General features: G+C 41.3%; 2 protein-coding genes across 3 annotated transcripts in view; both read right to left on the bottom strand.

Moving 5' to 3' along the window:
* The window catches only part of LOC118427601 (EMI domain-containing protein 1-like), a 24,207-nt gene extending 22,794 nt beyond the window's left edge, over positions 1-1,413 (bottom strand). For both annotated transcript variants that reach the window (XM_035837462.1, XM_035837463.1), the window contains exons 1-2: positions 966-1,413; positions 645-762 (exon numbers count right to left, since the gene is read on the bottom strand). In XM_035837462.1, coding sequence (XP_035693355.1) covers positions 645-762; positions 966-1,286 — 439 coding nt within the window. In that variant the 5' untranslated portion in view covers positions 1,287-1,413. The remainder of the gene's footprint in view (positions 1-644; positions 763-965) is intronic.
* Positions 1-16,683, bottom strand: part of LOC118427580 — a 55,658-nt gene that overhangs the window by 37,998 nt on the left and 977 nt on the right. The window contains exons 2-8 of the mRNA XM_035837430.1: positions 11,333-11,429; positions 10,899-11,000; positions 10,586-10,729; positions 9,663-9,817; positions 9,191-9,326; positions 8,728-8,862; positions 5,918-6,154 (exon numbers count right to left, since the gene is read on the bottom strand). Coding sequence (XP_035693323.1) covers positions 5,918-6,154; positions 8,728-8,862; positions 9,191-9,326; positions 9,663-9,817; positions 10,586-10,729; positions 10,899-11,000; positions 11,333-11,429 — 1,006 coding nt within the window. The remainder of the gene's footprint in view (positions 1-5,917; positions 6,155-8,727; positions 8,863-9,190; positions 9,327-9,662; positions 9,818-10,585; positions 10,730-10,898; positions 11,001-11,332; positions 11,430-16,683) is intronic.

Here is a 16,683-nt window from a genome sequence, read left to right as displayed (position 1 = left end):
GGTCGCAGATGTTGACATATTTCGAGAAAGGTGAACAAGTGTCAAAGCGGACCTGGAGCAGAAGACCGTAAGACGAACAAATTGTAGGGGTGATATTTTTATACATCCATAATAAAACCAAAGTACTTGCCAAACAACATACGTACCGACAACGGGAACATGCAGATACAGATGCGAACGCGAATAACTTTGACGATCAGATAAAACCACGCATCTGCTTGACAGTATCCGATTACTTCATGACCCCAAAAAGCGGACCGGGACCAATACACCGGAAGACTAACTTTTTGTAAGTGTGTTATTTTTATAACATCCATAATAAAACCACCTGCCGCCAAAAAAAACGTGCATCATCATCAACCTCAGTACAGAGGACCTACCAAACCACATAGGATTCAGACAACGGGAACATACAGATACAGATGCGAACGCGCGTAAACGTGACAAAAGTAAAAGTCTGTCGCCAGAGGTTACCCTCTGGTCACAGACTTGTAAAGTCAGATTTGAAAGTTGTCACAATGTAACATAGCGCCCAACCGAGCCTGACTGGCTTTCCAACTTACTTTGAAAAGATCTTTTACATATGTTTGCCTGTACAAGTTGGATGCCAAGTTGACTTCAACTCAAAAAGAAGTTGGACTTACCGCCTGCCCCTGCTGGCCACGTCACAGAGTTCGCAGCTCTCTTTTCCCGGCTGTGTGCTGGCCCAGTTTGCCAGGGGACGTCGACAACAGAGGCACTGCTGGTTTTGCCAGGTTCCGACTGGCATGGTAAAGCAAAAGAAACGGTGATATTTTTATCTACGTCATACGTCCTTGTGGAAATCAACTTTAACATTGCTACAGAGAAAACATAGTAATGGACTAATCGTCATTTGATTACCGTACATGTGTGATCTAGTTCACTAAAGATTCATTCTGAACAGGCAATCTCTACGGTGTCCCAATTTTAATACTTGTCTCCACCTGCATGTTAATGTCGCCTCCCGCTCGCTTAGCCTCCGGCGTTTCCTTGTTGACCTCTTGCTGTGCTTTTAAGACCGCCACTTCCTTCTCCAAGCCGGAGATCTTCTCCTGGTAGTTAGAAAACTCCTCAATCTCCCGACCCTGGACAGCCACCCGCTCTCTCAAGCGAGCCCCTTCTTGGATCACAAGGGCAATGATGATCACAGACATGCAGGCCGTCAGAAGTTGCACCAGCGAGGTCAGCGCGACGTGACCCTGTTCGTGTCCGCGACGATGGTTGAAATAACCATCGCTATCGATAGTGAGCTTCTCTGTGTTCATCCTTATGACGAAAACGACCACTTAACTAACTGAAGGAAACGACCGAGCGATGCAATTCTATGGATAACCCAGCGAACTTCGACGCAGGTCCGGCTACCACAAGATTCTAAACATGTCTGATCTTTTTGCAGACCCGTCAGTCCGGTTGTTCGGGCACGAGAGATCAGGTAGCTGTCAGGGCATTCCCCTTGACGTGTACCTAGTACCTGATGATGACGTAGTCATCATTAAACGTTTTGATTGGCTATGAGCAAACGACGAGGTCTCACTCTTTTGTGATGTCACTGCAGAGCTTATGATTATGTGCCCTAGGCAGGACGTTCCGAGAAAAGTACGCCTCACTTGCAAGTGTTGGGAGATATGTTAACGGAGCAAAAGGCTCACAAAAGAAGCCAATTAGCTACAGCATATATCTGTTGAACATGAGCCATTCACGTAAAAGGTCCAAAATCAAGAAGAGACCACCTCGTGGTTTATGTACACTAATTTATATATGCAGGCAAGATGTTAACTTTTGGTGAGACATCAGGCAGAATTATATAATTATGTGGTATATATCATTGAAGATAATCAACGATATCATAAGAACGCGTATGTGCCTGAGACATGGGCTTTGGCTAGATGTACGTCATCTACAGACTCATGCATCAATTTTGGAGCATTTGTTGTACCTGAAGAGATTTTGACATTCATAAAATGTGCATGTTTTAACGAAAAGCACCATAATTATAGGATTCAAGGGAGCTAGCCTGTATGTCCGTCCGTACACATGGTTGTGTAACACAAACTATAAGCAGGTTTGAATAAGGATAGACGCGAATGTACGTGCCATGTTCCTCCACGTTTATATACATATCCCCTGCCAAGTGATGAGAAATTTGGCATAATTTGGCGTTATGTTGATCATGCGCGACAGATATCTTGGTTTGTTTTGAAACTGCTGACGCGTGACAAACATGACTTCGGTTAATACGATTTCTAGCCGTTGGGTATGGTGATGACACGAGCGACAGGGCACACCATGTCTCACACAACAATTTGATTGTAAGGAATGCACAGCAAGTCGTTTTATAACCGCAAACAATCTTTCCGTTTAATTTCGTAACTTGGTCTCAGCCATAGATTTCATTATTCCTTTGATCTCATACAAAGCAAAGTGAACACCACTAAGATAACAAGCACACAACGCGGTTTTTGTGTTAAATTATATTTTCAACAGATAGCACAGGGATGAAGCTGTGATATTTCACACCAGAATGATCAATGTGCATTATAGTGCATGTAACTATAACAGTATTCTTGTGTATCTTTTTTCTGAGGAGCTATTGTCTAGCTACTGGCACATAAAGCACATATAGGAGCTGTATGTATGATGTAATATTTGTCACTTCCTGTAAACACATAACGATAGATAAGTAAACCTAACAGGTAACATAGAAGCGTCATTGGCTGCCAGAATTCATTTAAGTCTCTCAATATATATTCAGTGTTTTCAACACTCGTTGTTTTCTTTAAGATACTGATGCTAATTAATAACGAAAAAGAAAAAGACCTGGTGCAAATAAATGCCTGTCGTGGTATAAAATTAACCTGGTTGTATATTTATTAAACAAGTTCTGTTACTTCTGCACTTCAATACAAGTGTTGCGTTGGAATGTGACGCTCAGGTCTTTCGTAAGTTTTCCAGCACGGTTGTAAACATCTTTAAAGGGCAAACGGCCATTAGCAGGGGTAATGAATGAATGAATGAATGAATGAATGAATGAATGAATGAATGAATGAATGAATGAATGAATGAATGAATGAATGAATGAATGAATGAATGAATGAATGAATGAATGAATGAATGAATGAAGACCTTTATTGTACATTCATACCCACTGGGTTCAGTACAGGTCACAATAAATGATACAACATGATATAATGATGCAATGAATCTACACTACTCAAGGATCGTATTCTACTGCGTACATTCGGCTTCTTCTCGTTTCTTTGTGATATTGAAAATGTAAGAACAGATATGCTTTATAAGTAAAGGTTTGTCTAGATTCATAAGGAATATAAATTTGTCCATATTACTTAGTTGTATGAAGTGGGGGAACATGGATTCTATTAGTCTGTAGAGTTCAGCTTTCTTGTACAAACTACATTCTACTACAAAATGTAAATGACTCAGGGGTAGCAGATGAGTTTCCCCAGAGTGTAATAACCTTCTTCAGAACCATAATCAGCGTCCCCAAACCTGAGCTGGGTGACTGGCAGGTCATCCTTGTGGGACAGGAACCCAGAATCCTCACGCCAGGTGGCATCATTGGCATCACAGTTGCATCTTCCAGTGCATGTGTCTGTTGAAATAACGTCATAAGAAGGGTTCAATTTTCTTAATGGGTTTAAGATATGTCATACCAGGTAAAAAGCATGGAAAAACAGAAATATTTTGTCCTTAAAAAGTGATATATAGATTTTTCATGTGTTTGTTTGTTTGAACCTTATCTATTAATGGGAAACTTGTGTGCTGGTATGAGTAATAGTCATTATACAACAATAGTTCACTGGTATTGTTTGTAATTAGCCTTCGGGCATAGTTTTGTTATAAATGTACCATTATCATAACTACCTGCTTGTCCACAGGCACATCCCCCACTCCCAGGACTGGCACCTCCCCAGTAGTCAGCCTGGCGACCATCCCAAGTCACCCACCAGGCGTAGGGTGTGGCACTGCTCCAGATGACTGAGCCATGGCATTCATACTGGGGATTCATACTTCATATTTACACAAATGCTAGCTGGATGTCACCATGAACTTTGCAATATAACAGCATAATAATCTTTTTCATGATACACTTTTGCTGGCCATTTCTTTTTGTCCTCGGTCGCTTGTACCACCTGCCCGTCCAAAACGAAATGACCAGGAAAAGTATATTTAATACACTTTTCCTGGTCATTTCGTTTGTACGGGCAGGTGGTACAAGCGACGAGCCACAAAAGACGAAAAAGGTTGAGAGAGCCTGCTATGGAGGCTATAAATAGTTTGTAAAATGTAATTTATGCAGCATTTAGGCGGACATTTGGCTGACCAAAGACTTGCCCCTTGTAGACAGGGTGGTGACAGTTGGATCAAACTAAAGCTGAGCAGAACTGGATCTCGGATTAGCTTTTGATATGTCTGACATGTAAACAACATACCTTGATGTGTTGTTTGCACAGAGTTGACTGGTCAACCACAGCTCTCACTTGTTCCATGCTATTCCAGTATGTCACATCCTTGGAGTAAGTACCTGGGTCCTCAAGTTGAACCCCTTTCACATGTGTCCGTGCCTCACTGTCGTGGCCAATCAGGGTACTTACTGAAATTGTAATGAAGCATTAAACATCACCTGATGTACCCTGAGAGCCAGACAGGACCGGGTAGCTAGCGAGTTTTGTTCGGGGACCCAAGGCAGTCAGCCCGCAGATCTCACATTAGTGCTCCGGGGGAGTTTAAGCCCGAAGGAGTTATCGCAGATGGACATAACCCCGGGTGATAATAGGAGATCGGTGGGCCTGGCTGTCTTGGGCCACCAAATAAACTGTCCTAGCTGCCCGATCCCGGCTGGCTCCCAGGGTACACCTGATGTTATGTATGTTAGATGTTAGTGATGTTTCTATTATTTGATGATGGATGAACTAAACTTTAACTAACCAACATTACAAATACTCGTAAGTTGAGACAAACCCCAAATTTTCGGGTAATTTTCACGGAATGGACCCGTCTACGGTACTCGTAGCTTTCGGAACGTGACGTCGGACTCACGTGCACGTCAGCCGAAATTTTTGGGGTAAGTCCAAACTTGTTTGTAGAGTTGGTTAGTTACAGTTTAGTTTATCCATAATGGCATTTACCAACACAGATGAAATTTCCTGCTAAAATGTAAATTAAGATATTTCATGACTTGACATTGCCTGACAAGTCGAATAAAATATTTGGCTTTTGCTTACTTTTATCTCCCTGAACATCACACTGAACAACCATCGGCAGGACCCCCCCTTCTGGTCCATCAGGGTCGATGACGTAGAATGCCTGATTGTTGAATCCACTTCTTCCTGCCAGTTCAGTGCAGCTGGACGGTATTGTACATGTATCTGTTGAGGAAGATTTTACAGTGATGAAGACAAGTTCAGGCTATTAAAGTTTTGCAATACGGGCGCCAAAACCCGGAGTCCCCAGGGTTAAAACGGGTGAAGTCTTCGAACGAAATGTCTCGCGGGGCAAGTGTGCTTCGTAGTATGTGGTACATTATACCGGCTCCTTCGCAAGACAATTACGGTGTGGTTGCAGTTCACCTACATCTGCGTCTATTAAGAAAACGCCTATCACATAAGATGGGCAACCCGTATACCTCTTAGTAACCTTAATCGGTCTTTGGATACCAGACCTTTAGAAGTGCAAAAACCCATCAACATATGAAGAGTGACTCATTGCTGTAAAATTTATTAGCTTTAATAGGTTGTGACGGTTTTCTGGAAAAGGTAACTTGTAGTGTAACGATAAACGCTTTTATGTATTTCAAAAACACATTTTTCACAATAACCATCTCCGCGCATGCTGCTTTGGAAACTATCGCTAGCTTTGCAATAGAATTTCTACATACTCATGAACTGCTCGGCACTGTCCACCCGTGCGACAACACTGTCCAGGCCACTCTGCAGAGATGAGATGAGTCCGGCCTGTTGTGCTAGTTGTCCGGCCTGCTGTGCTAGTTGTCCGGCCTGTTGTGCTAGATGTCCGGCCTGTTGTGCTAGAAGTGCGGACTGGTTGGCAATGACCTCCTTTAGGCTGGCCACCTCATCATCACATTTGTAACAAGTCTCCGTTTCTTCCAGGTAGTCTGGAATACAAGAAGAGTTCACCCAAACCAAAATAACTCAAATAATTATGGAAGGTTTAAGAGTATATTGTAATTTGTAAGTGTACAAATAGCTAAACAAATCAAGCTTTACAAGGACACACACACACACTACTAGTATTATATTTTTGTCTATATTTTTTTTCTAATAAACTATTCGAATTCATGAACCTCACTCCTATTTTGTAAAACATATCACGATAACCATGGTCAACGTCAAGTTAATATCGTGCTAAGTAATTACTTGACTAACGCAAAGCATTATAGATGTTTGAAAAAATGACCATATGTTAGCCACTTTTCAACACTGTAAGGTGGTAGTACAGGTAGACAGTATAAAGGAGTGCTGTACCTGTGATACTGGACACGTGGTGCTGTTGATCACCTAACACAGGAAACTGTGCGGTTGTTATGCCGCTCAGGAACAGAAGTAGCACTCCGCGAAACATCTTGTTTCTTCTGAACCTGTTGTGTTCTTGAACCGTACGGATATGTTTCTCAGCTTGATAACTGTTGAATTTTGTATTATTGGCTAAGCATAACTGCGTATTGATACAGCTGAAGCAAACAAGCGCGATCCCATACGAGCGATCGCTGTTTTGTTAATATCCGGGGTATCAATGACTGGTGGACAAACTGACATTAGCAGATAAGATTATTAATTGATATTCATATTAGCAGACCAGCTAGGAAGAGTTTCACCCCTTTCGTCATGAGGCTATTGGACTGGTGAGGTGAGGTGAGGTCATCACAATCAGTTAATATAACAAAGGTTTGACGTCATTTGCTGTTAATATATACTAGCTATCGTGTGAGTTGGAAAACAACAACACTTATTGTTGAATTACAGTCGCTGTCGATTCCTGGTAACTTGTTGTTACGGCTTCAGGACGAAGGATCATAGTTATGCTATTATTTTCAATTATGAGAAATACAGTAACTATTTCAAATAGCTGTTGGACAAGAGACCTTGACATGTGGACATGGCCCAAAGTAGACGGTAGGGTAGGGCACGACGTCCTTTTTAATTTTGACCGCTGTGAAACAATCATACCTTGAGTATGCAGACAAATCAAAAGGGCTAAGAAAAGAACAAGTAAGGCACACCATGTCTCACATGACAATCTAATTCCAAGGAAAGCACAAGTTGATTTTGTCAGCAAATGATCCGTTTTATTTTGTAACTTGGTATCAGTTATAACTTTCTTTATCTCTTTGATCTGTTGTTGTTCGTTCACCGAGAGTCGATGAGGACCTTCAATCTCTTGTCTTTGATCTAATACAAAGCAAATTGGATATAACTAAAATCGCATGCACACAGAATACTTTTCCGTGAGGTTATGATAATTCAACAGATGACACACTTAAGATCTAGAGTTACGGACAAAGCTGTGGAATGTCACACTAGAATGATCACTGCATTAGAGAGACTGCAACTATCACAGAATTCTTGCCTATTTGTCATGATCTTATGTCTAGCTATAGGCCCATACAATACACATAGGACGTACTTATTTGTATAATTTCTTATTTGTAAATTCCTGTAATACGATAGAAAAGCCTGTAACTATAGTATTCTTGTACATCGTTTTCTGAGGAGTTATTGTCTCGGTAGCTACTGGAACACTAAGGAGCTGTATGTATGATGTAATATTTGTCACTTCCTATAATATATAACGTTACGATAGATACCTTACAGGTAACACAGAATTCGAAGCGTCGATGACTGGCAGAATTCATATAAGTCTCTCTCTATATATTTATTGTTTACAACACTCGTTATTTTCTTTGATATACGTGTTGTCTTAAATGAATCACTTTTAATTCTAAACACCATCATTTTCACCTCAGACCTGGTGCTTTTTATCTGATGCTAATTAATGCCAAAAAAGACCTGGTGCAAAGAAATGCCTGTCGTGGTATAGAATTAACCTGGTTGTATTTACTACAACAATTCTCTTATATTAGCATGGAATTCGAAGCTCATCTGTGTTGGCATAATCCATATTGAAGTTTTTCACTGTCATTCAATACAAGAAATTGCTGACTTCGAATTTTCGGTCGCACATCCGTCGACCTTCGTCAGGAGTGGTGATTCAATTACTCTGAGCACGTGACCTAGGGACACGTGAATCGAGTAAAGAATCGTAGATGCCTGGCACGCGGTATCGGCCCCGTCTCTGTTAAGTGTCAGCTGGTGTGCTCTTATGTAGATGTCCTCCTTTACCCCCCCTCGCGAAGTAATCCGGTTTAGTGTCCAATATTTGAGTCACGTGTTCCTAGGTCACGTGCTCAGAGTGGTTGAATCACCACTCCTGACGAAGGTTGACGGATGTGCGACCGAGAATTCGAGGTGAGCAATTTCTTGTGTTGAATGACGGTGAAAAACTTCAATATAAAACAATTCTTTCATTTCTGCACTAAACTACACTTGTTGCGTGGGAATATGTTTTGCAACACAGCTTTAATCATATACATGTACCTCTTTAAAAGGTAAACAATCATTAACAGCTAGACTCAGGGATAACAGATAAGTTTCCCCAGGGTGTAATAACCTTCTTCATTACCAGCACCGGTGTCCCCAAACCTGAGCTGGGTGACTGGCAGGTCATCCTTGTGGGACAGGAACCCAGAATCCTCACGCCAGGTGGAGTCATTGGCATCACAGTTGCATCCCTTTGCGCATGTGCCTGAATAGCAAAAGAATAATGTCATAACAATATTTTGGCTGTGGCAAGGGTTTAACATATGTCATGTACAAATCATGAAAACACGAAAATACAAAATGATAAATTTGTTACATAGTATCATTCATGATGACCATGATACAAGTTTCCCTGCACTGTTCTGGTTTCAATGGAGTAAGGTTGCATGGTTCAGGTTCAAGTTTTGTAATCCTTCAAATAGAATTAGAACCTCATTCAAGTAGAATTAGGTTTAAAATAGTCACCATTTCGCTTTTTATTACATATTCAATTTCCCATGGTTTTGCTATGAATCTATCGTTATAATAATTACCTGCTTGTCCACAGGCACACTGCCCACTCCCAGGACTGGCACCTCCCCAGTAGTCAGCCTGACGACCATCCCAAGTCACCCACCAGGCGGCGGCTGGACCAGATGCGTGCCAGATCAATGAGGCATGGCATTCATACTGGATATGGATAATTGTGTTAGTGTAGCTGATAGCATTTACTATAGATTTTACATCATCATCTGATTTATGATTACTATGCCTTTCATGGCACGTAGGATTATCATCAATATTCGTAAAAGTTGAAGAGTAAGTCACAGTTGGAGCAGACACCTGCTTTTTGCTAACGTCACATTTCCACAAAGGGACCGGCCTGGCAGTTTTGGTAAACGAAAGGTAACGTTATGATATAAACAACAAAAACACAAAACCTTTCCGCAAACAGCCCGGCCTGGCCTAAGGTAGGAAATGAGGCTTGACGTCAGGCTGTTTCAAATGTAAACAATATATACTTACCTTGATGTGCTGTTTGCACAAACTTGACTTGTCCACCACAGCTCTCACTTGGTCCATGCTATTCCAGTACGTCACATCCGTAGAGTGGCCACCATTAGCCTCAATTCCATTCACATGTGTCCGTGCCTCACTGTCGTGGCCAATCAGGGTGATTACTGAAATTGTAATGAAACATTCAAACATCATAGGAGCCAAATGTTAAATGTAATATTTCTAGTTTGTATAAACATTTCAGAACATACAGCATACAAAGCAACATTGTTATCCACTACGTATTTTTGCAGCAGTTTGTTATGACTATTTTCCAACTTTGGAAATACACATATGCATACCTGCTGTACTTCAGACTATTCCAAATTTTGAATGCATGTCTTATAATTAGTTGTATTAAAGTGCTTGCCAGAAAGTTCGACAACATTCTGTTCAACACCAGGTTCACCAGGTGTGACATTGAATTTACCTTCGTTCATCATCAATTTCCCCGAAGGCCACGTTGATTTTATTATATGGCTGACATCCTCTGGTGTCCCCAAACGTGATACGAGCGTGCATGCGAAAAATAAGTTTGGTCAAAAATAAAGAGTTGTCTTCATTATGAAATCTAAGTGGTCTGGAAGGTTGAAGAAATGACAAACACAGTATGGTATGCCTAACCTCACCTCACCTAGTCCCATCCTCATCAGGAGGGTCGGGGACTATGGTTGTCTGCAGCACAAGTCTTCGCCATTCCTCCCTGTTTTTAGCCGTCTGGGTGCATTCCGCCAGGGAGCTGCCTGTCCAGTCCCTAATGTCATCACTCCATCTCCTTCTTTGACCGTGGAATTGACAAAAATTGATGTGCTCGCGGATGTCACCCATATAATCAAATCAACATTGCTGACATTTCCTGACAAGCCGTATACCACTATTTCGCTTTAGCTTACTTTTATCTCCCTGAACATCACACTGAACAACCATCGGCAGGACCCCCCGTTCTGGTCCATCAGGGTCGATGACGTAGAATGCCTGGTTGTTGATTCCACTTCTTTCTGCTACTTCAGTGCAGCTGGACGGTGTCTTACATGTATCTGTTGAGGAAAATTTAAGAGTGATGAATACAACTTTAGGCTTAGGTTTTGCAAAACGAGCGAAAGTCACCGGGGTTGATACGGGTGAGGTCTTCATTAATACAATTGTTGTGCAATAAAGTTATCTATTAATCTCTCACTGGCAGATATATGTTACATTCACACTTACCTTCTGAGCAAGGCCCGGATGTGGTCTCCGTTTTATTCTCCAACGCTGACAGCTTCTGTTCCAGCACCTGATACTTCTGTCGCAGTTCATCTATATCTGCGTCTATTAAGAAAACCCCAGAGTACCTATCACATAGCCGTAATATTGTTCCCGAGTCTCTTCTCGGAGAGGAGAGAAGAGACTCGGGAACTATATTCCGGCTGGATACCAGGCTACCTATCATATATGAGATGGCTCATTCTAACAATGCCTTAGTGCCTCTAAGGAAACGTAGACAGTCTTTGAATAGGATAGTAAACATGAGTGCAAAACCCCATCACTACAAGTTCGATGAAGAGCGACTCATAGCTGCAAAAAATGATCAGCTTAGGTTGCAATGTTAGTAAAAAAGTAACTTGAAGTGTAGAGATGTTGTAGGGTATTTACTGGCGTACCCTTTGTTCCACAGCTGCAGGGACAGTCGCGACCATCACGGCCGTCTCTCCCGGGAATACCTGGCGGGCCTTGAGACGAGCAGCTCTGAGCTGGCACCTGTGGAGCAATGTGAAATGTGGTGTTGCAATTGTCATGTTGCAATTGCCCTGTTGCAATTGCCCTGTTGCAATTTTCCTGTTGCAGTTGTCTTGTCATGTTACAATTGTCTTCAACTGAACTGAAGGTCTCCGATTTTTAATCATGTTACATACCAAGGACATTATGATTTAATGCCCTTGGACCGACCAACAAGAGCGATGGTTCTTCGTGTCCGATGATGACGTAATAGCACGGTGGATAGCCTTTTCACACCAGCTCACAGAAACTGCCACCCCACACAGAGAACAAGAGTTCGGCGACCTCATACCTTCATGAAATATTCTGATTATGCAAATGACTTTCACATATGCATAATGTTTGCCTTTCACTAACTTACACAGGTCACAATGTTGACAGCCGAATCATTTACCACGCGTACGTACTAAGAAGAATTAGGACACTTTCACATTAATTATGGAAATTAGGGACTTATTTGCATAATCAGTATCTGCTTATCTTCCACCTGCCACAAACTACATTCGTCACATTCATTTGAGTCCTATATTGGAAAGCACTGTAAATGTAGATTTTCCTTATCAAGTATACAAATTAAGTCCGAATGTGCATAATTTGCACCTCTATATGTACATCTCTGCCATATGTACCTGCATACCAAATATCGTGGAAATCAATCATTCCTATGTCCCGTTACGCTCCTTCGTAGATTTTGACAAAAGCGCTCCTGCATATACCAGGGGGGGGGGGGCAAAATTGAGCTTGACCTTCGTCTTCCCAACCCCCACTCACATGCTAATCCATACCATCAAGAGGTTCTCAAGTTATGATGACTACAAATATCCGGAAACACACAGACAGACAGACACACCCAAAACCATACCTACATTAATAAAAAAAGGGGAAACTAGAAAGGCCGACATTTGCTTAAGAGCAAATACAGCATATTTCAGCCATACCCCTTCCCACGCAACATTGGACTGTTCCAAATCACCCCTGCGCAAAAATGGAACATCCTCTTAACAGTACATTATCCCCCAAAGTGGACTGGTATTGTGAATTGATTCCAGGTAAAAACAGAGCTTGCTTCTACTTTTCAGAAAATGACAATAATCACACCTTCCATTCAGAAAATTTTCATCATGACTGAAAATTGTTGAATGACTTCATGTAATGTCATTAACAATTTTCAGTACGATAACTAGGTGTAAGTTTAAAAAAGTATAAGCTCCTTGTGATGTGGGTACATTTATTATTGCAGTGAACTTTTTTTATTCAAGTAGGGCATACGATTTAATATTTATCAAGCAGGTGCAGGTACTGTAGGAGCGTTTGTTTTCTTCAAGCTGTAAAACTGTTAAACTGTTTTACTTTGTATGCAATCAGCCATCGAGCCTATTCTTATTTTAGTTTAACAACTTCCTGCCAGACCCGGAAGATACGATTGAACCTTGTTCAAGGATTTATTTTCGTCTGTCTGGTCAGTCTGTTCATACCCTGGCGCTGAGAGTGTTTTATTGGGCTGAAACTCTGGCAGTTTAAAGTTACTTACAATTTAAATGTTCAAAGTTTATGTCAAACAACAACAGCACTAGGAAATGTGGCCACTATAGACAGGTGGTCACTATAGAGAAAATGCTGATCTATTGACTAGGAGCCATACGTTACACATGATTTCAGTACACTGATCATTAATCATATAAACATTGCACAGGTAAGCCAATTGTTTAGATGTACAATTAAGTTCAAATAATTCTGAAGAGAAATATTGATGAGAAAATAATCATTCTCGCCACTGTCTAACTTATAATTACGTATCAAAACTAAACGCAGATTTTCTAACTAACGCACCTTTCGCCGACTTCATCAAAGGACCGCCGGCTATCAATCAAACACGGCTGTTGATTAGACTTAGAGTTTCAAACAGTCATGTGCTGTGTGCCAGTTGACAGCGAACTTCATGCTACGTGATGTTTAACATTGCTTGGACCTTCTTTCCTACAGCGGTGCTTCTACAAAATATTTAGACTGTAACACTGAGTCCCACATGTTTTATAGAATAGAATTTGATGCAGAACAGCGTTTTTTTGCTGGGTATTTTTCTTGAAACATGTCCGTGGGAATATCAGCGAGGCGGCGACGTAGGGATATCAGACCGTCAACAAAAGTCGCACGGCGGCTAACGGCGCAGCGAAGATACTAGCGCTATAAATAAGCGATTCAACTAAGGATGGCAACCCGTACAATATTTTTGTATACTGTTGAGCTAAGTAAAGTTTGTTGTTTATGAGGTTTTAGTTGTCTTTGAAGCTTTGACCCGAAATATTTTAAAGTCAAACTGCTGAAGAGAAGTAAGTGACTGCTACGATTATCGTAGATATGGCCCTAAAAAAACTGATAAAAGAAGCCTTCTCAATAGTCTAAAATGCAAGAGCTTCCGCCAGGGACATTCGGCGGCCCCCGGACCCCTGTCCGGCGCTTTGAAAAAATCCTGGCGAGAAGTCTGTAGGGATCCGCAGGTCAATCCGCCATGCAAATTGATGGTGGTCGATTATAGTTCAGGGCCTAAAACTTCAAGATTTTTTTCCTGGTCAAATGGGTAGAAATCCTGGCAGTTTTGAGGTGGGTGTGACAGGGGAGGGTTTCAACTTTGTGATTAGGGCCAAACAGCTGAGTTTGTGTGGTTTTTAGGGGGTATAAAGTTGGGACTTTTTTGTCCTAGCACATGGCCTCCTCACTGGGTTGTGGTGCGGTTTTGAGGTCATGGGTCAATCTTTCAGTTTCCCGGAAGTTCTCGCCGTTAGATTCATGCCGAAATGTGGTTTTTCGGATAGCTGAGATGTCGGGCTTTCATATGAGGGTATGTTTGTGTGCCAGTAACGTCAGATAGTTGAGTTACTAACAGTTGCTTTCTCCTCTTTTTTGTATAGGAACCCATTGTTTAGAGGCTGCAAATTGAATCACCTGCGGATACCCTGTACGGCCTGAGTCTTCAAGTTAACGTATTGTGTGGTCCCGCTTATGAATATTAATTAGCCTTCGCTTTCCTCTTCGCTGATTGGCTGAACCATTAATTGAATTAACTCTTCCTGCCGGCTAGACGCAGGTGCAGATGTCGGCTCTGTGGGGTGAACGTCCGAAAGGTCATGGCATGGAGAACGAAAGAAAACCAATTTCCCCTAAAAAAGTGCTGTAATTAAGCCTTTTACAGTACTTTATGCCAAAAATTTTACTTGGATCATTTTACCAACTATCTTATGCCTATCTATACCAAATGTTACTCATACCAGGGTACAGGGGTGCAAAATATACCGTTATAAGACCGTCAACAACAGTCGCACGGAGCTAACAGCGCAGCGAAAATACCATCGCTAGCGTTTCAACTTCGGATAACAAGTTATAAGTACTGTTGAAATTAGTAACGTTAAAGTTTGTTTTTAGTTGCCTTTGACGGTTTGACCTGAAATAGTGTTACGCTAAACTCCTGAAGAGAAGTTAAGTGACTGCTGCGATTATCATAGATATGCCCCAAAGAACTGATAACATGCATTGGCATAATACCGGTCATAAGCCTTATACCGGTCGATTAAAAATAGTGGAACTTAAAGAGATCTACACATGCAACAATAGTTATTTCTGGTATGCACACTTCAGACATCTAGGTGTCCAATACATAATTTACAAAGCATCGATAACAATGCATTCGAAGACAACAAGGCCAAAAGTTTTCAGGTCATTTTCGGGGCAGGCGAGCTCGTCGTGGGACAAACACACTGTCACGTTCATCGCCAGATTTGTAGATAATAATCACATGTGCTCACGGCACAAGACGAGCATGATTCAACAGCAATCTTGAATTTCTTTTGGTGACCTACAACTCGTGCAAAAGTGTGAGGAACCGTTGCATTATAGCCCGGATCTACGACTGAATGGGTCAAATTGAACGTACGCCGCCATTTTCCCGCCATTTTTAATGCTACGGCCAGCAGTAAAGTTTTACGTCATAGCGGTTATGACGGACCAAAATTAAATGAAAATTCTTGTCAGTATACGCCCATTTTCTCATGACTTTTTGTATGCTCATGCAGATTTTTGTTTTGTGCAACTACTAACAGGAAAGAAAGGAACAACAGAGGATGTATAAAGGTACACAGCGGCAGTTAATTGTGCCGTGTTTCGTTCGGCCGGTATAGTGCACCCCCTTCCAACCACGCGCCCGTTCTCCGTGCAATTCCGCGGTGTGTTCCAATTACGATATTATGTTTTTAGCAGGACCAGAGAGACAAAATAATTTACACAGAAGAAGTGGCAAAGGTAAGCTGTAACAGCAACATGTAACTGGAGAAGATGATGCGTTGATCATTTGCCAAATTCCTCTTCGCTGATTGGCTAGGTCTTTGATTCAATTAACTCTCCGGCTGACGCGCACAGGTGTGGCTCTGTGCGGGGTCACGGAAGGTCACGTCAGGAGGCCAAAGAAAACAAATTTCCCCTCAGAAAAGTGCCAAAATTAATCATTTTAAAGTTGTTTATGTCAAAAATTTTACTTGAATCTTGTTACTAAGTATCTAATGCCTATCTATACCAAATTTCAGGTCATTTAATTGTAATACCAGGGTACAGGAGCCAAAAGTGTCCTTTTTTTGGTCAAAAATTGGCCAAAAATCGCAAAAATAAGCATTTTGTTGCACTGTACACCAAAAGTGTTATTGAATTTATATGAAGGGATTATCAAGGCACATCTGTGTCAAATTTCAGCTCATTCGGTTGCAATACCAAGGTACAGGAGCCAAAAGTGTCCTTTTTTGGTCAAAAATTGGTAAAAAAAATCGCAAAAATAAGCATTTTGTTGTACTGTACACCAAAAGTGTTATCGAATTTATATGGGGGCATTATCAAGGCACATCTCTGTCAAATTTCAGCTCATTTGGTTGTAATACCAGGGTACAGGGGCCAAAAGTGTCCTTTTTTGGTCAAAAATTGGTCAAAAAATCGCAAAAATAAGCATTTTGTTGTACTGTACACCAAAAGTGTTATCGAATTTATATGGGGGCATTATCAAGGCACATCTCTGTCAAATTTCAGCTCATTTGGTTGTAATACCAGGGTACAGGGGCCAAAAGTGTCCTTTTTTTGGTCAAAAATTGGTCAAAAAATCGCAAAAATAAGCATTTTGTTGTACTGTACACCAAAAGTGTTATCGAATTTATATGGGGGCATTATCAAGGCACATCTCTGTCAAATTTCAGCTCATTTG

This window comes from Branchiostoma floridae, chromosome 12 (assembly GCF_000003815.2).
Source record: "Branchiostoma floridae strain S238N-H82 chromosome 12, Bfl_VNyyK, whole genome shotgun sequence".
Classification (NCBI taxonomy): domain Eukaryota; kingdom Metazoa; phylum Chordata; class Leptocardii; order Amphioxiformes; family Branchiostomatidae; genus Branchiostoma; species Branchiostoma floridae.
The sequence above is the reverse complement of the archived record's forward strand: the minus strand, read 5'-3'. Positions and strand labels throughout refer to the sequence as shown.